Here is a 21836-nt window from a genome sequence, read left to right on the forward strand (position 1 = left end):
CTGGCTCATTTTAAGCCGCTAAGAAACCTTAACTTCTGGACTGGACTCTGGTGGTATTTGGGCCCCTTGTCAGGCTGACTGCATCCTTTGTGAATTAACCCCTCCTCTGTGCTTCTCACAGCAGTCTGGGTAGTCAGACGGCACTGCCAGGCTCCCACCTGACCACAGAAGCAATGGTGAGCTGGGTCAGGGCCTGGTTGCGCTGAGTGAACTGGCTCAACACGGCAATCAGAATGAAAACACAGCATTCGTTTTTTTAAAAATAAACATTAAAAATGTTACATTCTCTTAGTGAGAAATGCCCCATGGATATATGAAACCCCCGTTTGAGACATGCTGGCCTGGCAGAGGGACAGGAATTGGACCACCAGTCCCTGGAATCGTTGAAGATGTATGGAATTTGGGAAAGCAGAGAGGGCCTTAGTAACATAAGTTTGAGAGGGCAAATAGATTTTGACTTAGGTAAGGACTCTGAATCATTGACTTGAGCCCAACAGGAAGGGATGTGGCATATTTGACCACCCTGGGTTAGGTGGGAGTGAACCTGGGGTGGGGTGGTCGTTAAGGGACACTGCCATAGGGATACTTTTCTAAATACAGGGAAACTGAGAAAGGAGTTGATTATGGGGAATGGGGGTTGAATCAAGAAGAATCCCAAGGGGATGTGGCCAAAGGAGAGAAGTACAAAGGACAGGAATGCAGGTTGTGTCAGTGCCACCCAGGAGGGTGATGCAATTTTCAGACTCTCATCCTAGTGGTCCTGGTCTCCACTACTTGGGGTCTCGGAATGGTCCCAAGGAGAAGATGTGTTTTTCTCTCTCTCCGTTGAATATGCCTACAGAGCATATTCAGATATTGGCAAGTCAAAGCGAAATATTTTTCAACTGACTTTTCTTGTTTATCTTTCAGAATCATCCACAAGTGTTGAATTTTCGATTACAACTGGAAAGCAAAGAACTGATCATAAATCTGGAGAGAAATGAGTAAGTCAAGTTAATTCTTGTTTATTGCATGAGAGAAGAAAGTTAAGACAATGTGGACTGAAAAGTGCTGTGTAATTTATGTTGGCATATAGAGAAGCAGAACTAAATGCATGGATTCATAATCCAAATTCGGATTTGAGGGAGAATTAACCTCAAAAAAAATGATCCAATGGAAAAATAAAGAATTTTATCACTCTAAAAAGGAACTTTATAACTCAGCAGGTTTTTCTCATAGTTCTGGTGTTTCTCTTTTTTCACAGCCTGATTTTTCAAGGATAGAATTTAAACATCCTCTGTTCTGTTCAAATACCAGTGTTCTGTAATTAGTTGACTTTTGGCAAATCTTGGGTTACATAAGGAGAAACAGCTTCAAATGGATAGAAATTCTTTTTTCCCTGAAAAATACCAAGAGTTTATTTTATCTTTGAGAGCTTGTCTCCAGTGGTATAAAGTATTTATTTTATCTTTTTATTTAAAAATTTGGCCCTTTTTTTGCAAAATTATATAAATTTCCAGAAAATGATATTGTTTTTTTTTTCTGGAGCAGATGGATATTATTACCTATTTTGTATGCCTTCCCAGTAGAAAACTGTATCTGCTTCAAGGCATAAGTAAAAACAACCCATATTCTTGTCATCCTTTACACTCTGTGGCTATCCCCATGGGTTCCTCAGATCTAAAGGACCGCTTACTATTCTATTTGATTGGTACCAGAAAAGAATTGAGCTCTCCTGACAAGCCATCTGTATTTAAAGGTATAAATCAAGTTCCCAAGTCCTGCTTCATTCAAAATAGGAGTTTCTTTCTTCCAGAACCTCTGGGTCCTATTCTTCACCCACCAATGAAATGCTGATTTTTTTTTCTGAAATGGTGGTGTAGATGGACAGTCTCACTGGAAACAGTTCTGCCAGAGATATCGAGGGACAAAAACCTGCCTCAGCATCTCCATGTAAACGAGTCAGATCATTTACTTGACTTGGAGAGTTTGAGGCAAATCAGATGAATGTGATGGCAGCAGCCAGTTTTCACATTTGGTATCTAACACCACGGCCAACAGCAATTAAAAAAAATAGAGAGATGGATGCATATAAATATATAGTTAAAAATAAATATATTTAAAATGAATATATGCAAAATAGAATGGCTTCCTTCTTGGGATCTGCAACGTGCCTCTTGATATTTCTTGCATGTTTATCCCTCATGAAATGGGTTTGGTCATTAAGTGGATTAAAAGCTTTTGTAAGCAGTAAATAATGTGTACTTAGCTTTCCTGGTGAATAAAATGGAAGTGCAGGCACACGTCTTAGATAATGAGGGAGCTGAGCAGGAACCTTTTGAAATGTCTCGTTTAGCAAAGTAAATATTTTTATGCTCTTTTTTTTTTTTATGTAAGAATATTGTGGGACATTTTAATTCTTGTATCTTGCTGTTGGTACGTGGTTTTGAAAGTATCTCAGGGAACGAAACTAGGTATTCCTTGAAAGATCAAAAAGAAAGGAGGCTTCTGGTGATGCGTGTCCGGGCTGGGGTTCTAGGGTTGACACAGCGGGAGCTGGGAAGTGTCTGTACCGTGCCTGCTCCTCTCGTTGGGCTGTTGGAGGAATGTGGTGAACAGCGTGAGCGGGGCTGATCCCGGGCCTTTGCACGGTGTTCAGACTGCAGGTAGAGGGACGGAAGTGGACTTAATAAAAAACCCTTAAGTTATTTGTTTTTGCTGTAAAAGGAATATGTGTCTAGTGCAGAAAATTGAAAACTATAGGGGGGGAAAAGAACAAAGAGCCAAGAAAAAAATTGTACTTCTATTACCAAACACAGTCCTGGTTACTATTTTTGTGACTGTCCATACAGATTTTTTTTGTTATAAATAAAGCTTGTCTTCTTTTGTCTTCCTAGTTGATATTGTAGTCTGGGTGCAATTTGGTATCCTATGTCTTCATTTAGCTTTATAATGGACATACTTTTCTGTATAGAAATGAAGTTTTTAGAGACCATCTGGTTCTCTGAGTCTGTGAAGTGGCTTAATATCCTTATTCATGGTTCCCTCTGAAAATGATTTACTTTCCATTAAAGTGGATAATATAATGCATGTTGACTACTAGACAGTGGCTAATTTATATAAAAGATCATTTTAAAAGGTGCCTTAATTTATTCATTTCCAATTCTGGTCCTTTCTCAAAATCATCTCAAAATTAGAAAAGATGAAAATGTAAAACTCTCTCTTCCTGATTTTATTTCTCTCTTTCCAACCTCGCTGTCAACCTACATTTTATAAAATATATGGAGAGTGTGTAATATGTTCTATGACATCCTATAGCTTTATTTTAATTATACTACTTATACTAATTGTGAAGATTTCATTCTTTTAAAAATAACATTTTCATTATTAGAGCATGCCAGCATTACCACGTAATAATGCATGCCCTCAATACTTTAGTATAACACATTTTTGAAAAAGGTTACATATCTGTTCCATATGGACTTCACTTTTGAGACAATGAATACCAAAACATCTGCAATTTTATAAGTAGAGTGAAATGCTTGTATGCTACCAGCTCTTAATGCTGTCAGACACAAAACATAATCAATCATCTACCATAGAACAGAATTTTTAATTTGTATAGCCTTTGGCCCAGTAGATCCAATTAGAGAATGTATCTAGATGAAGCTATAAGAACCCAAAGATAAATGTGCAAGCAAGGGTCACTTCTGTATTTAACACCCAGCGCAGTGGAGGGCCTGACCCATCAGAAGGTAAGCTGCTGGGTACCTGCTTCAGTGCCTACAGGTGGGAATCAGCCCTGTGTTCAGGGATGTCCACTGCAGAATATTCTACCCAGAAGTACCTTAGTGGGAGATTGATTATGTAGTAATAAGTAATAAATTATCGCCCAGCTATGAAATAGAGTACTATGCAGCAATTAAAGATGATGATGGAGGGGCTGGCTATTGCCAAGTGGTTAGGGTTCCACACACTCCGCCTGGGTTCACAGGTTCGGATCCTGGGCACAGACCTACTCTACTCATCAGCCACGCTGTGGAGGGGTCCCACATACAAAGAATAGAGGAAGATTGGCACAGATGTTAGGTTAGGGCTAATCTTCCTTAAGCAAGAAAAAAAAAAAAAAGAGGAAGATTGGCAACAGTTGTTAGATCAGGGCGAATCTTCCTCATCAAAAAAAAAAAGAAGAAGAAAAGAGGATGATGATGGAAATCTTCATTATTGTAAAAGATGGTCATGATACAATCAACATAAACAGCATGTTAGATAATAGTTTACATGGCATTTGGTTTTATCTTAAAATTATATACATGTATCTCTGAGTAGTAAGATTATAGAAGACATTTACTTTATTAATGTTTTACAATAAGAAATATTACTGTTGCGATTAGAAAAGCTTTTTATTTAGAAGGAAAAAACCTTATGTGAAAATTTTAAAATGTTGACATATTTATTATTCATAAAAAGGAAATGGTGGGTTTTAGGCCTCCAGCAATTTTCAAAGGGCTAAAAAGCTCTACCTATTGTATACTGGGTCTTTCAATATCTAGAAATCTGTTTTAATGAAAAACCTGCTTAGAAGTCATAACCAAAATAAAGACGGCCTCCGTGCCTTAAATCATGAGAGCCGCAATCTGCAGCTATGGCTGGAAGAGTGTCACCTAATCAACCCTACTCACAACTCTGCCTGGAAACCAAGTCTTCATGAAGCAGGGCTGAATTTGCGGTAAATAGTTGTTTCAGGGGATCTATTTTATTTGTCTTCTAACATCCCTAATTTGCGCAAAGATCGGATGCTGTTCCCTTAAAACCTTTGTTTGTATAACCATAATTGAATGTTTAAAGAAACCCAGAGCTTCCCCGGAGAAGCATTTTTCACACTGTTGCCGTCTGCCTATGGAACGGCAGGGACTGGCTTTATAACTTCCATAACTCTGCTGGATCCCCGTGGACTCTCAGGCCATTCCTCAAACAGGTGCTCTGTGCAACGGCATCTTTGATCAAAATGCTTTATTGGACAGGCCGGCCGTCTTCGATATCCGTTTTTCCAGTTTAGGATAATTAAAAGTGATGGCGGTAGATCACGCTCCTTCCATCTCTCAAACCCGCCGAGCTCTCTGTTTGCAAGCCATGTCCCGTCCCTGATGGAGGCTGCTGCTGGAGGAAGTCCATGGCCCGCTGGATTTACATTTGAGGTGTCTCTGAGCTGGAACAACTTTGGCACTGGCTTTTATTCTGTCTGGAATAATTCCAGACATCTCTTAAGGGGCAACTCGAGTTAATATTCACTCTAGAACAGTAGCAGAAAGGGCATTTTAAGTTTGTCAAACGTAGGCATAAATATTTAGGAAGGCATTTATTTGACAACCTCTCTCAGAATATCACGATGTGAGATGGAGAAACGTAGCTGGTGTGGGGATAGCATTGGACGGATGAGTAGTTGGCTGAATAACTACCCAGAGGATATTAATCTGTTGTTCACGTTGACCCAAACCATGTTGGACAGCTGGACTGAGATTGCCGTCGGTGACCTCAGGGCTGTGTACAAGGCCTCGTCCTAGCCCACAATTTTGTCAGCCATCTCTATGAAGACACAGAAGGTGCGCTGATCACGTTTCTTGGCACACAAAGCTGGAGGGGGATAGCTGCGCTCTGCACGGCAGAATCTGGATTATGGAGATTTCAACAGTTTGGATCAATGAGCCAAAACTAACAAGATGAGATTTAATGGGGATAAATGTAAAGTCCTATGCTTGGGTTAACAAAAAAATAAACATTGTAAGTTCAGAAGGAAATTTACTAGTAGTTCTCGTGAAGGAGAACTGCAAACTCAATATGTACCCCCCAGGTGGTGTGGCTGCTAGAAGGTGACTGTCACCTGTGTCTGTGCATGGGCGCCCATGGTAGTCCTAGACTGGAGAGGCCGTCATTCTGCTGTGCAGTGACCAGGTCAGACCGCATCCCAAACCCTGCCCCGCTTCCGTTCCAAGCACCACGTTTGAGAGCTGCCTGCTGCCGTTCTGTTTCCGCTATTGGACTTCCCTTACCTTCCCCACCAGCCAGAGATGTCCTTAAGGTCAGGGTCAGGGTCTTAACTTCCTCCTCCACCCTCTTCCACGCGTCCTGGCTGGTAGTAGGAACTCGAGAAGCACTTCTCAAACAAGTGAATGACGGAACGTGGACACCCTGGACCAAGCAGAAGTGGTCACCAGGAGGTTGAAGGTCTGTCTTGGTGTCTTGGGTGATGTGAGAAACCGTTCAAAGAGAAAGCTTCTGGAAAGGACTCAAGGTTTAGAGTCAGGAGACCGGGCTTTGAAACCCAGCTTTTCTTCCAACAACAAGCTGCTTGCATTCTCTCCATTTCCTCATCTGCAAAATGGAATAAAAGTCTAGTACAGTCAGCTCATGCTTTCTTGATGATCACGTTTCAATGACTCAATGATATATTCCTTTGGATCCAGCGGTCTTAGTTATTCCTCCTAATCATACCCTTGGCTTCACCGTAGCTGTGTCCTGTTTCAAACCTCCTAAATTAATGGAGATCAGGTTATGCGTAATCTTTACCTGAAGCCTTGGTGCTGGCCAAACATCTCAGTTCTGACAAGAGCTGGAAAGGATTACCGGGCTGAGCCTTCAGGTTCCTGTTGCTGTAACGGTCTTGATTTCACAATCTTGACATCCTGAGGAATTAGAGTTTTTAAATCTTGTCTGTGGATAGAATGTGATTCCTTTTCACTTCCACTCTTGCAGAAGAAGCCTAACCTGCCTGTCAGAACCTCCAGCTCTGATTTGCTTGGTGATCCTATTTATTGATTAATCTAATGAGGGCAAAACCATATATTAGACACTTAACTACCTACTTCCATGTTTTTATCTCTCAGCCTCCCTTCTCCCATTCACAGATCTTTATCAGAGTCTATTGGTTCAAATGCTTAATAATAGATTCGTCAATAATAAATCAATGAAATCATTTCCTTATTCACTTAGTTGTTTATTCACAATCATTTAATACCAGACACTATGGTTGGCTCTGGAGATAGAGGAGTAAACAAAGTGAAGTCCTTGTCCTCTTGGAGGTCAGTCAAGGATCCCAACATTAAACAGGTCATCACAAAACAATAATGGATGACTGTGGTGCTAAGAGCTAAGGAAGACAAGTCCGACGTCCAGCCTGGTCTAGGGAGGCAACGCATATAATGAAGCAGCATTTAAGCTGTGCACGGATAAGGTGGGCTGGATAAAGGAGGGTAGAAGGCAGAAGGTTCCAGAGAGAAGAAAGAGCATACATAAAGGCCCTGGGGGGGTGGGGGGGAAGGAGCTTTGAAGCATTTTAGAAACTAAGAAGGTCAATGTGCTAGTGAGCAAGTGGGAGCATGCTGAGAGAGAGAAATGGAAGCCAGTCCACGTAGGACCTTGTGCTCCATGACAAGGATTGTATATTTTCTTCATAAGGACAGTGATGCCCCATGGAAGCCAGACCTGTAAGCAGGGCAGTGACATGGTAAAAGTCAGTTTTTTAAAGACCATTCTGACTACATGTGAAGGCTCGATTGGAGGAGGTGAAGAGTGGGTATGGTTAAGAGGCTGTTTATTGCTATTGCACAGGAAGAGTTCCAACCAAGGGAGACTCCATAGAAGGGAGTAGATAGTTGAGAAGTGTTCAGGAGGGAGAAGAGATAGAAACTCATTGGCAAGCATCTTTGTGTCCCTGACCAATGCCCAAAGTGCAAGTTCTTGGTCTTTTCCAAGGGTTCTCTATTCTGACCAAGGTCATCACCGTTCTCCTCACATTTCACGTGTAAGAATTATCGTTGACAACTTCCTTTCCATCACCCCACACATTCAAGAGTCTTGGAGGAGGGTGGACATTTGGGCCTAACAGAATCCAGTCTGGAGGTGACCTGTGGAGGGTTAGCATGTGGAACTGGGCATGACATTTCTTTGGGACCCATGGATGTTTGTGGCTGATCTAAGTAGGGCAGTGGCTGTGAGCTGGAGCATGAGCCTGCAGTGGGTGGAGTATGACGAGGACGTGGCTGTGGCCCTGAGAGTATCTGAACATCAGTCACAACCCAAGGCAATGTCAGTGCTTCTATACTATCTAGAGGGAGCTTGGTGAGGTCTGCCTGTGGCCTCCAGGCTCACTCCCAAGCCCTATTTCATGTCCTGCCTGTCACCTGTCTCCATGCAGTGGGTGTGCTCCTCTACCAGGAGCACATGCAGAGACTCTTGTCCTCCTTCAAGTCTGGGGCATTGTTTCGGGACCACCTGCATCAGGATCACGCAGGGAGTTTGTTCCAAAGGCAGCTGCCTGGCCCCACCTCACTCTATTGAACCAGAATCCCCAGCTAGAAGGCCTGGGGGTCTGTATCTTTAACACATTCCCCAAGGAGTTATATTCAGACTTTAATTGGGGAGCCACTGGCTGCAGGAAGCTATTTAAATCTAAATTAATTAAATAAAATTAAAACTTCAGTTCCTCACTCACATCAGCCACAGTTCAAGTGCTCAGTAGCCATGTATGGCTATTCGAACATTTCCATCATGGCAGCAGGTTCTGGTGGCGGGGCAATGCCAGCCTGCAAGATCCTTCTAGTTTGAGGGGTCTGTCTTAGCTGATGCATTGTCCATAGGAATGTTCTTTCCTACAAGAAGTGACCACACCTCTTCAGGTTGCTTAATTCCTGCAGCATAACAAACTATCTCCTGCTTTGGGGAACCGGGCAGTACCAGAGAGGTCACCTCTGCATGTTGACGTAGGGGCGAAAGTATAGTAGACAATTCTCTAAGCGTGACTGTAGACTCACGGAATGGACGCGAGCTTCATGGACTCCACTGATGCTCTAACTAGACCAAACTCCTTCCGATTTAAGTTCAAGCCTCTCAGCCTTAACATTTAAGATCTTTCTAATAGGGCTAAATTTTGTTTCCTGAATAAGAACTAAGTTCCCTTGAGCTTCCCTCCTCATTTCAGTCTTTGAAGTTATACAGACATTGGAAAAGGTCAGAACACCATTTTTAGAGTTTTTTTGTTCCCCAACCTGACTTGACTTGAAAGCGCCTAGACTGATTCAGCTCAACCTTTTCACAATGGTGCCCTTCGGATGCAACTGGAGAGTGTGGCATCCTTGGGTGGACTTGTTTAAAGTTAGAAGGATTGTAAAGGGCATCAGCTATGGAAGTGTGTTTCCGAGTTTAATTATATCGCTTGTAATCCTTCACTTCTTGTGCCGAGCGTTTGTGATTTTCTGATGAAAACCCTGCTGCGTCCTCAGCATTCTTCTCCAGAGCACTACATCCCAAATGGATAATGATGGTCCCCTGGTGGCCGAGGGGAGAGCTGATACTGTTTCTGTGGTTGTCATTTCACTGTCCCCTCCTTGTGGTATGGCCAGGGGTGGTTCTGTGCAGAAACTGCACAGGCTGAGGTATGTATGGCAAGTCTCTTCTTGACTTTTCTAGTTGTCATGTCCTCAACAGAAAGACCAATATGCTTCTGTTTGTGTGACCCACTGACTTCATTGATCACTTAAGACAATAAAACCAACACTCGAAGGAGCTGAAAACACTTTTTGGCAGTTGAATTGTTTGAATTAGGATGTAAACACAGTCCTTGTGTTGCATTTGGGTCCTACATCTGTCTGTTTTAATATATAGGTTTCCACTCCCTCTTTTTGCTTCTTGCAACTGAAATCTTGCAATCCTTGCAAGTGAAACCAGTTGTTTATCTAGTAGAATTTTCCACATTCTCAACTTGGCTGAATCCCCAAGTGTCCATCCCCGTGGTGTCATCTAGCAGGTGCCTCTGGCCCCCGTGTTTTCTATAAACCAGCAGTTAGATGGGCAGCCTTGAGCAGACTCAGGTTTGGTTTTTTTGGGCAGGACTACATGATGAGTGATTCTGCGTCCTTCTCTTGCATCGCATCAGGAATTTTGTGGCCTTTGCTTATCTCCTTTTTGCCTGGGTTTGGGGGCATCCTGATGCTTCCACTGTAAAGCCCCAGGAGAGTCTTTATCTGCTGGGGTCAGTGGCCATTAACAACGAATGCCTGGAGCACGTCTTTCTTAGGTCTTGCAAAGTGGTGATGTTCTAATTCTGTCATTCCCTCTTCATTTTTTAGCTGGATGCTTTTATAGAGAAGAACTTTCCCTTGTCAACTATTTGTTACCTGAGGTTTGAGGTAAAAGGCAGGATAAATTCTTTAGGTAACACCTCTAACCATCACTCTGTCTTTGCCTGTTGGTAGCCACTGTATTCCCCAAATTTAGGAAGTCACACTTGGGGTTTCACTCCACGCCTCCCTGCTGAGGACCTGTGACATTCCTGATCAGTTCCCTGGGGGTTCAGAGATGTGCTGGAGCCCGTCCATAAGCAGCTGTTGGAGTGCAGGATATAGCCTGACCTGAAGCTGCTCTATAGAAACTCTGATTTTTAAAACCTTGTCCTTTTAAAAGCAAAAGCATCTCTGTATCCTGCATGAAAGCAGGTGCTGAAGGGTTAGAATGGGGCAGCAGGAGCTGGTCCTAGCACCACTGGCATAACAACCAGGCTCTGAATTGGAGTTCAGATATTGCCTGTCCTTTCACGGACTGTTTCCATGCCAATAACAATGGCAAATTGAAGCAACTGTTCCACTGAAAAGCGGATTTAGTCAGACTGAAGGAAAATGGCAGCAGACTCCTCAAAGATCCATGGCATGAAAAGATGCGGAGGCAGCCACACTTGCTCGGGTACACCTGCGGAAAACAGAAAGAGGGCGTTTATCTAACTATGTTCTGGAATGTTCACCTCTTTCTTCTTAGTGTGCTGGCGGATTTCACTGTGGGATGAAGTGGCTTTAACGTAAGTGGAGAACAAGGGTTTCTTTATTTTTCATGATTTTCTTCCTTATGAAAAACATGTGGGCAGAGAGAAGATGATATAAGACCCACCCCCACAGCAGGGGGAGTGTTTGGGGAGACAGTTTATTTATGTATGGACTTATTTTCACAACCCTCTAAGGCCACCTCCTCAGTTTCCACTGGCCTGGAGGATTTTGTTGGCCAGTTTCTTGGTTTTCTTTGAAAATCTGACAGGCTCCAGTGGGGAGTCCCTCTGTGTTATGTTAGTGGCCGACCAGCACCCATTTGATGAATCTCAAGGCCACACAAGTTCCCTTGGGAGTTGTGGGATACAGTTTTTATGTGCAGTTTTCACAAAATTTTTTTTTAAAGTAATATTTTCAGCAAATGATGGCATATTACATTAATTTTTACAAAATATATAGAATAGTAGGAGGTTGGTTAAATGAAAAAATATAAAATGACATTAAAAACTTACTAAAAGTACTATCCCTATAATTTAATAAGTATGTTTAAAATACACTGAAATTCAGGATCACATGTGTTGTCTTACTAAGTAGGATGACAATTATGACTTGATTACATTACTCCTTCTGTTCTGTAGACACTTCATCATCCAAAAGCCTGTATTTTCACATTGGACCGTGAATTACCTGGATAGATGTTACATAAATCTCTCTTTGTTTAAAAAATTATTTGTCCCAAACTGATGCTTTTTCCTAACTAATTTTTCATGTGGGAACCTAAAAATAATCATTGATGTAGATGGCAATATATTAATTAGTTTTAATTAATTCACTTATGTCCTATCATATTCCAGAAAAGAGTCAAGGTTGCTAAAAAGACACAAAAATTGACTCCCTCCCATTGTATAGAATATCTTCCCCACCAGCTCAAACAAACTAATGCTTCTGCATTTCCCTCTGTTTTCAATCCATATTGATAGAAATTACGAAGATGCCCACTTGGGGCAGTATGATGTATGCCTGTCATTGCTTTACGTTTTTTTTAAGAGCAAGGAAGATTTAGTGTGGTATGGAGGAGAAGCATTGAATCAAGAAGAAAGAAACATGAAATCTCTGGGACTTATAAGCTTTGTGACTTTAGGCCAATTAATTAACCTCTCTGGTCCTGAATTTTCTCATATGTAATCTGAAGATGATAACGCCTTATCAGCTCGGGCATTGGATTTGATGGTTTTCAAGGGGCACGTTTTCCCTCCAAGATCTATGGCCTCAGTAATTTCCTGAATTAAAATATGTGTTTATTTCACCCAGAGGACTTTTTGAACTGATCATACCAGGAGAAATTGTACTTAGGATTCTAGATGAAGAATCATGTACAGCACCTTGTATTTAAGCATCGAGACCAATTAAACAATCCTATGAGAGCCAAGCTTTCTTATTTAGTTGTATTTTAGTGAACCAGGAAACCCTTAGTCAGTAGCTTCTTCCATGTGGCACTGAGTTCTGTTCCCTGGAGACGTAAGGGTTCCAGGGCGCGTCTCTGTGCCCAGAGCAGTCCGTCTGTTGGGGCTTTGAACACGTGACATGCCGTATCTGAGGACACGTGTGTGCTCAGGGGAAGCTCATGGCCAGCATGATGAAGCATGCACTACCCATTCTGTGGGATGGAGACGGGGGAAGCGTCCAGGGGAGGACGCTCCGTTGACCTGAGGTGTAGGTGGCATTTGAGGGAAGTTGCAGAGCCTTCCTCATCACCGCTACCTGACTGCGACCTTAACCCCTTGAAGTCCTCGGAAATCATTTTAAAAACAAACATGGGGCTAGAAGAAAGGCCCTGAGCTGCCTCCAGGACGCTAGTTATGTTCTATCTCTTAACCAAGTCCGACGTACGTGAGTCTTCATTTTCATGTTCATTTTTTCACATCATTTATATGTATGCTATAGGTCACAAAAACAAAACACTTTTTGTTGTGTGGCAAAACCTAATGTAACATTTTTGTCTACAAAGAGCAATTGTACTGCTGCTTTTGAGCACATTTGTTTTCTTCTTCCCCTGTGACCTCCATGGACAGAAATCCTGATTGATTTGCAGAGGACACTGTCCATGGAATGAGATTAAGAAAAGTGATCACCTTTTGTTGCCAAGGAAGTGGCTAAATATTTTGATGAAATGACATCTTTTTTTGATAATCATTGGCATGGGATTCCTGTAAGTCGCAATAGTGAAAGAAACACAAATGTTATATAAAGAGGGGGATTTCTCAGAATGTATTTGTAATTAAATTTTTATACTGACACGAACATCCATAAATATACTTATATATCCTAATGTGTTATTAATATAGAATATTACAGAAATATTGGTCATTATAAAATGCAATGGTTCATTTTGTCAGGTTGAACCAATAACTAATATATTATGTTTAGAAAAATCGGTTAGTTCAGGCTCCACCTTCAGTGCCTTATCAAAAAGTTCTACAGTGGTACAAACTTGGCCTATGCCCTGAAAATAATCTATAGGTTTTGATTTAGAAATAGAAATTAGGGCTGTGTAGCACATAAAATTTGAATGTCAATTGCTTTCAACATTTATATGTTGGGTATTAAAAAATATCCATCCTTTTTTATTAATGGAGAAAAGGACTATTAATCTGGGATGTGTTTTCCCATTTTTAGTTTTCACATTTTGGTAGTAAAGTACTTGATACTCTCCATAAGGCACATTCTGTTCATTCATTTATGTTTGCTTATTCGTCCATCCAGTCAACAAACTACGTTTCAGACATTGTGTTGGGGGTTGGGATACAAAGATGCGTAACACAGGTTCCTGTTCTTGGCGATGCTTAAATCCACTTCCATTTTATGGGACGGCAAAGGATGTACTTGTCTGAATGGAATTAAAACAAATACTATGGGGTATTGATAAAGTAAGATTTCTGATTAATGTAATAGGAAAATTAGATGAATAATGTATTATTCTTCCTCTCTCAATCTTGGCCCTGGCTTCGTCTCCGAAGAATTGAGTAATTTTTACCTTTTTCTAAGTATAACCTTAATTGCTTTAAATTTACCAGTCTGTGTATATATGTGTGTGTACATATCTATAAAAGTATAAAACTAAATATATATTACATACTACACAATTATATATTTTCTGGTGTGACCCATGGGTGGTCTGTTTCTGTCACGGTGCCTTTGAGGTGGCATGATGGAGGCAGGTGCCATTACTGTGGCACTGCCATGGCAAACCCCAACTGTCTTAAGACTGATGCTCTCTGGTTTTGAATGACAGCTCTTGCCTTAGGTACCATGGCCATAATCATCCATTGTCTGTCAGCTTTCCACATTGCCTTCTTCACAGCCTGGCAAGTTATTCGAAAGATTAACTGGTTTTAAGGAAAGGGTAGAATGGTTAGTATCAACCTCTACTTGTTCAGAATGGGGGATCTGCTTGCCTTTAAAGATTTTTTTGCTTCCAATTTTTATTTTTAGCCTTTTCCCCAGTAGTCCAATTTTTCTAAATGAAAACCAGATGAAAAGCAGCCCATTCATTCGTCCAATCTCTTGTCCCCAGATGAAGTTTTCTTGGTTCCCATATAGAACTGTTAAATGTTTGGGGCTGTCCCAACAGCTCTCCCGTTGGACTCTGCTGTAAACACTGACCATTTCTGATTTATGAGAATCTCGGGCAGGAACAGAGATCAACTTTTCAAACACAAATTTGCGTCCAGGTTTGCCTGCAAGTGCAGATAATTCAGCAGGCGGCTCGGAGAGCTGGCCGCCTGTCATCCGGCCTGTTTTCCCAGGAAGAGCTGGGAGCAGAGTGGAGACTACTTGCTAGTTAGGTAATGTGTATGGCAGAACAGGGGACCCAGGTGTCATCTGGTTACCTGGAGTGGTGGCTGACCTAGGAGGCAGCAGGACTGTTACCTCAAGAACGTGATCCTGGCTTTGCACATCCGGAAATTATTCTCAACAGAACTCAAGAGGTCTGAATCACAATGACCAAACTTATGTGTGACGAATGTCTAAACTGGAATTTATTCTCAGAAGCTCTGGACAGTTGTGTCCATGATCAGGACCAGAATGAAGGGCAACGTGCCCTGTCCAGAGGAGCGTGAGGAAGACCCCAGGCGGCTAGGCCACAAGCCATGGAGTGGTTAGACTGAGAGGTTCCACACTACTTACACTTTGTGGGATGCTGGTCAAACACTTAACTTCTCTAAGCCTCAGTTTCCTCATCTGTAAAATGGGAATAATACCTCCTAGATTTGGGGTGGATTAAATTATGTGATTCTAGTAGGACCTTTTGCCCAGTGCCTGGTCTATAATAATGCTCAATAAATTAGCTTTGTTTAATTCAGGGCAGAGCAAACCCCAATGAGCTGTTCCTGCCCCACAAACGGCCCATGTTCTGGGGAACAAGCCTTGGGAGCCTCCTCCTTCGGGGTCTTTCTCTCTGCAACCACGTTGGATAAAATCTCCTTTATTCCTTTTCTGTTCCATTGAACATCCCGCTTCTGCATGCCATTCAGAGCAGTCATTTCTGTTCACAAGTCCCTCCTTCAGCCACAGTGGTCATCCCCACTGCACTCCTGCTGGTCTTGGATTGCAGCCAAGCCTCCCAGGTCTCCAGCCTCATCTTCTAGCTTCAGACCCTGGGGGGGAGGGGAGAGCTCATCATTTAAGGGGACTTCAGTGGACGCACCAGAACCCCTCCATTTGTCATTGATTTTACTAGTTTAACCTGCAGAGTAAATGTTTATTACCTTTGTTTCTATGTTCTTAAAGGGACCCTTCACTATGGCATGTCCACTGTGTCTTACCACCACTAATAGGAAAACTCTATTTCTCTGTTTTATTTTTTTTTCAATTTTCACTATGAGGTCTTTGTCCCACCAAATCATACTATGAGGGTTGGAAACTTTTGTACTGGTGTAATTCTCAGAGGGTGACTTTACTCCCCTAGAGCTTGGGGAAGGGTGCTGCTTCTCTAACCCATGTGTAGACCATGATGACTGATGGCTCAGGGCCTTTGTAGTGGAGAACAGAAGAAACTGGGAGGTCAAACCTACATCCCAGTGTCACGGCTTAGAACTGTGTTTTCCCGTAGTGAGATATTTCCTTATCTCAGACCAGATCATGTGCCTGAGAACTTTTAAGTGAACAACAGCAAAAAATGAGTGACTTGCTGTTTTTGTTATTAAGGAAAGCATGTGATACCTCTTTTCAGTAAAGAAACTATACGAAACTCTGGAAAAGAGGATTTTTGAAGCCACAAGGGCTATAGCTCATTTTGTAAACTTATGATTTGACTTCACAGAACCTGACTTCTCCTCTTAGCTCCTCTTGAAGTCTTTTTACAGAGTATTTTTCTTCTGTGTCACATTTGCTTGGATATCTAAGAAGGTTATTTATTTTACTAGATAAATTGGAAGCACTGGGCTGGGAATCCAATAATCTTGATGAAACCCGGGCTCTGCTGTGTGAATTTAGGAACTGACCTCTCTGAGCCTCAGTTTGATAACTATAAAATGGGGATCACCAAGATTATCCTGTTGTTTTAAGAATTAAATGCAATAATCCATGAAAGCACTTAGCGTAGAGCCTGAGGCAGTGTCCCTTAAATGTTAGCTGGCGCTGCTGTTATTAATTCAACCAATATTTTTGACCTCCGACTCTATAGCAAGCACCGTGTAAATGGCAGGGTATCGTGGGGAACAAGAAAGCAGTCTTGCCCCCAGAAAGCTTGGAGGCTAGTGGGCCAATGAGACGTCAACAAGGTCAGGCTACAAAAACTGAATTACACTGTTGTAAATATCGGCCGTGCCTATGAGAGTGTAAACAAGAGGAGGAAAGGTGTCTTGGTCTTGCCCAGGACAGGCCTGCAGGCTGGAAGGATAGTCTCCTGTAGGAGTAGCCAGGTGAAGAGACTGCAAGAGAGTTTCAGGCTGAGCAAACAGCGGCTCACAGGCACAGTGGGGCAGAAGCTTGTGGCACGAAAGCGCTGGCGGAGGACCAGGGGGCGGAGGCTCGGAGAGTGACCTGGCAGCCCACCAAGCGAGCTGACAATGACCAGACCCCACCAAGCCTTTGACAAGTTTTGAACTGTATCCTGCCTGCCATGGGACGCCACTGAAGGCTGTAAGTAGGGAAGCGACGGAATGAAATTGTGTTTTAAAAATGGTACCCTGACTGCTGTGCGGAGAATGAAATGAGGGCATCAAGAGTGGGTGTCAGGGGCCCATTGAGACAGAACCGAAGTTCACGGGAGAGCTGATGGGGTTCCTGGAGCACGGAGGCCATGCAGGTGGAGTGAGGTGGAGGAGTTTAAGGAATAATTAGGGGAAAATGACTGAATCCCAATCACTCAGATACAGGTGAAGATGCCAGGTCTAGAAACTGTTAGGGACTCAGACTCCAGTGATGACAAAGATTTCAAATCAAAGCGTTGTGTGAAATGTGAGAGTGGGGAAGAGCAATATTAATAGATTAACTTATGCAATACATTTTAAATATGTAACTGAATTAACAAATTAAGAATTATATGTAGATAGTTGACTGTTTCCGTGATGTGTGTATATGTCTACATAAATTGAACATAGATCTATAGATAGATGATGGTCAAAGATCCTCTTGGTGCATTCTCATCATGAAAATTGAGAGACTATCTTTATTTGGGATTGCCCTGATCTTTGGCAAATACAACTCGTTACCTAGCTTCCTAGTTGTCCCCAAACCCAGTGCTCATGAGAGCCCCTCCTTTTGACCAGAAATCCATGACCTCTGCTTAAAAAGTCACCTGCTTATAAATGCCTGGCATCGTTTATTAGCTGAGTCTTTCTCGAATCCTTGGCAGGGCTGATTCTCTTTTATTCTACCTAGGCACTATATATTTTTATCTTTATCTTTGTTCTTATCTCTATAAAAGGAGGACAGTTATATTTCTCTGCCCATCTCCATGGTTGATGGATGAAAGTCACTTCGTAAAGTGGTTGTAGTATTTTATATGCAATGTAATTCTTACGCGATTGCCATGACAGGTCATATTTCCCCATTTTCTTTTATTATTATGAGTAGAATTTTATTTAAAGAGTCAATAAAATGTGTGTTTTTTTATCTTTTTAACTACAGCATAGAGGAACATTACCACTTCTATGCACCAGAGAAAGCTGGTGAAAATAATAGGTTCTCATGTGCTTAGAGAAGCCCTTCCTAGTTCTAAGTTTTATTTGGGTCAGAAAGAGTTACTTTGCGAAAATCAGAGCAGCTCCTGCTTTCTGTAAGCAGTGAAGAGACCATCTCAATACAAGTGGAATGTTTTGATCCCAGAACTGCAGATAACGTGGATGTTCCAAGGTTACTTATTTGTTTTGATGGGAAGGCTGGGGTGGGGGTAGGTGACATCTGGACTTTAGGACGTCACTGCTTTACATCATTCCTTCCTGGTCTGTCTTTGGAGGGCAACTGTTGTGTGTCATTGTACTTTGCAGACACATTTAGGGGTAGGTGGTTCTGTCAAGTGAAAGACAATCCAGTCTGGCAGCACATATACAGGAGGTGTGAACATTCAGGAAGGAAGGGGCAGCAAGTGGGAGCTGTGGGCCCTGGGCAGGGATGAAGACACGAGTCAGAGAGCACCAGGGTGGCAGTGGATGGGCAGCTGCTGAGAGCGGATGTTGGAGTGCTCTGCAAAATGTGGAAGTTGCAAAGCCACAGAAGTCCCTTCATTATCATTATTATTACTGTTATTCCCACTTAAAGCCACAGGAGGGGCACTTATTAAGAATAAATATATGAAATAGTACTTAAAGAACTGGCCTTTGCAATGTTGTTATTAGTATGAAGAGATTTCTGGATAAATCCACTATCTCCCCGTCCTTTATGGCTCTTACTTAACCTCATCTCCATCACCTTCAGGCCTTCTGGTGACTCAGGGAAGATTATCTTCCAGCTACTCTTCTTTTTATTTGGTCTAATCTCTGCATCTCTGAACTGGGCTATTGTCCAGATAAATGAAGATTTGCCGACTTTCCAAAGTGGAAGTAGATGGAAGTGAGAGTGTCTGCTGGAATGTAAACTCCTGGAGGACGGGTGCTGGTCTGGTCCCTGGCTGAATCCCTGGGACTCAGAAAAAAGCCTTGCATACAGTGGGTGCTCACGTGTGTGAATGCATAGTGAAGACGGGGCCCTCAAGGATCACCTTGTCCAAGTCACCCATTCTACAGATGGGGACCTGAAGAGCAGGGAGGTTTGGGTTTGGGTACTTGCCTAAGTTCAGAGTTCACATAGGGGTGGAGTCAGAAATTGAGCCATGAGCTCCAGATGATAAACCGCGAGTTGTTGTTGTTGTTGTTTCCTAGTACTTTGCAATCACTGCTCCACTGTTACAGGGTGGTAGGACTCTGTGTTCAATGTTTATCCATTCATTCATCAGAAAATATGATTGTTATATGTTGTTAGATCCACGGTTCTCCAACCTGCTTGCACATTAGAGTCACCTGGAGAGCTTAAAAAAAGAGAGTCCCTAGGTGGGGAAGCTGACTTGATTTACTTTTATCTGGGTATCAGTGTCTTTCACAGGCGAGTTGAGCAGGCAGCAGGCTGAGAGCCACTGTGGAGGACCCGGCTGGTATAAGTTGACAGCCTCCAGGGAGGACTGACAGCAAGGGGGCTGCTGTTGGGCAAGGTGATTGAGTGCCCAACAGACCTTGACAGTGCCTACCTCCTCCTGCACTGCTCCTGACTCAGGGGGCTGCTGGACAGTCCACATTACCTGGATTTGGCTCTGGGTAGAGGTGGCAGAGCTAACGCCATCATCCTCAGGCCTCTGTGCCTCCAGATATCTGCCACCTTTGTGCAGATGTCTCCAGACTAGCTTCAGTCTTGCCAGTTAGCTCTGTGGGGGACTGGAATTGGCCACCCCAAGATATGGCTCTTTGGCATGAGGATTATTTTGGGCTTGTTACTTTTTTAAAAACTGCAGACAGGAAAGAAACTCTGAAAAGTAGAATTTACTTACCCTTTCTAAGAGACATTTACATTTGTAAAGGAAATCTCCATCTGTAAAGGTGTCTCCCTCTCTACCAGGAAGAGTGGGGGATGACCTTATCTCTAGAAATTCTTAATAAATGTGGAGGGCAAGGACTTAAATCTGCATAATAACCTGACTCATGTTTACTGTGCTTGTCTGGTAACCTCCCGTAACTGACTCCTCCTTCCCGCAACATCCTCCTTTGTCTTTAGCTGAAGATGATATTTAAGGTGGTGGCTTCGGCCGTTTTGGCGAGTTGCTCAGTTTGCCTGAGCCTCTCCCATGTATATGTGTTATAAAGCTTTGTTTAATTTTCTCCTGTTATTCTGTCTCATGTGAATTTAATTTGTTCTCCGGCCAGAAGGACCCAGAGCAGGTAGAGGAAATGTCTTCCTCCCCTACAGCTCTCATCCCCTCTTCAGACTGTGACTCTGTTGTTCCTGGAGAGAGCCCTTGTGGAGCTGGGAGCTTGGTTGGGAATTCAAAGAGGGTGAGACAAAGCCTCCGATCAGGAGGGGTTCTCAGTCCGTGGGGTGAAGCTGCATCGGGTATTTGTTAGTACAAAGTACAGTACCATAGATGACTTCATTTTATGCGGGGATTTCAAAATCAGTTTTCCGGTAAACCTTTGCTGTTTATTTTCTTAAAATTTCATAGCATGGCCATCAGTACCTTATCAATGTTTCAAGAGCCTATTGGACCCAGCCAGTCCTCCGTCATGAGGTGACTGCATTTTGAGGGAGAGTGTGTGTGATCTGAGAGGTCAGAGGGAGCCTGGGACAGGATGCAGTTGTGGACTTGACTCAGGATGCAATCTGAGGTTATTGCACACCTGAGGTCACCTCCTGAGATAAAAAATGAGCAATGTCTTCCCCAATTCAGTCAGAACCTGAGGATGCTGTTCAGTTATCAGGCCTCACACACTTTTGTCGAGTGTAGCAAAGGGAGACAAGGAGAAAGCCATACCAGTCACACACGATGTTGATGATTTCCAGCCAGCCGGTGAGGCTGTTCTGAGCTGGGGCTCCTGGTTGGAACCCCCAGGGACTAAAGCCTGCAAGCTCAGGCCAGGCAGGAACCTCGGCTTATCCCAGCACCCAACGCAGTGCCCTGAGCCCCAGGAACCCCTTCACAAGGACCACTTGGGGGGTGTGTGAAGAGAAGACCCCCACTGTCCTTCCCCCAAAGATGTTCTAATGGAAAGTGAATCCCAGGGCTATGAGAGGACCCGGAGTTTTCTCCTGGGGGTGGGAGTTGGCCCATCTTAGCCCCCAGTCTACCATACAACAGTAAACAGATGTCTCCCTCTAATCTTCTAGTGGGTTCACTGTGGACAGCGCCATTAGCTGATTTCCTTAACACAAAGAGTCAGCTGGTTAGTGCTGATTCCTACGTGGCTGAGCTCGCTCTGGAGCAGCCTCCCCTGGAGAACAAGGAAATGATAAGCTAGTATAAATCATGCTGAAAGGAATGAGTCCTCATCATGAGTCATTAGGACAGATGACACATTGGCGAGCAGATGAAAACCCTTTGATGAAGACCAGTTGTAAAAACACAAGCTAATGCCGAAGAAATGCATCGCAGTGGCTCAAAAGTGTAATGTATGCATTTTCCCTCCTCAGTCTCTTTTATTTTTTTTAAAAAGATTTTACAGTAAATGTCAAGAGTGGTAAAACAACATTTCCTGTGCTGGACCCTGGGGGAGAGGTTCAAGGAAGGCCGGTTTTGAAAGGATACTTTTAATCAGAGAGTGCTAAATGTAGTTTGGTGCAGTCGTTCTGTAATGGCATCAGAATTGTGAGTCGCAGTCCTAAACAGGCGAGTTCGGCCATGAGAAAGTAGCCAGAGCAGAGCATCCTCCTTGAGGCTTGAGAACACCGATCAGAGCATGGACGGACTTGCCATCCAGAGATGTCCCAAAGAAGGGACCATGGAGTTGCAAATGCCACCTCTGTCCGTTCCTACAAGCAGCAGGAAGCAGTGAGCTCAGTGGCTAAACCAACAGCTTTGCA

At 43.0% G+C, this 21836-nt stretch overlaps 1 protein-coding gene across 1 annotated transcript in view; it reads left to right on the top strand.

The window, feature by feature from the left end:
* Positions 1 to 21836, top strand: part of ADAM12 (ADAM metallopeptidase domain 12) — a 334496-nt gene that overhangs the window by 87607 nt on the left and 225053 nt on the right. Inside the window, exon 3 of the mRNA XM_014832041.3 lies at positions 910 to 983. Within this exon, the coding sequence (XP_014687527.3) occupies positions 910 to 983 (74 nt within the window). The remainder of the gene's footprint in view (positions 1 to 909; positions 984 to 21836) is intronic.

Source organism: Equus asinus, chromosome 2 (genome assembly GCF_041296235.1).
Source record: "Equus asinus isolate D_3611 breed Donkey chromosome 2, EquAss-T2T_v2, whole genome shotgun sequence".
Taxonomy (NCBI): domain Eukaryota; kingdom Metazoa; phylum Chordata; class Mammalia; order Perissodactyla; family Equidae; genus Equus; species Equus asinus.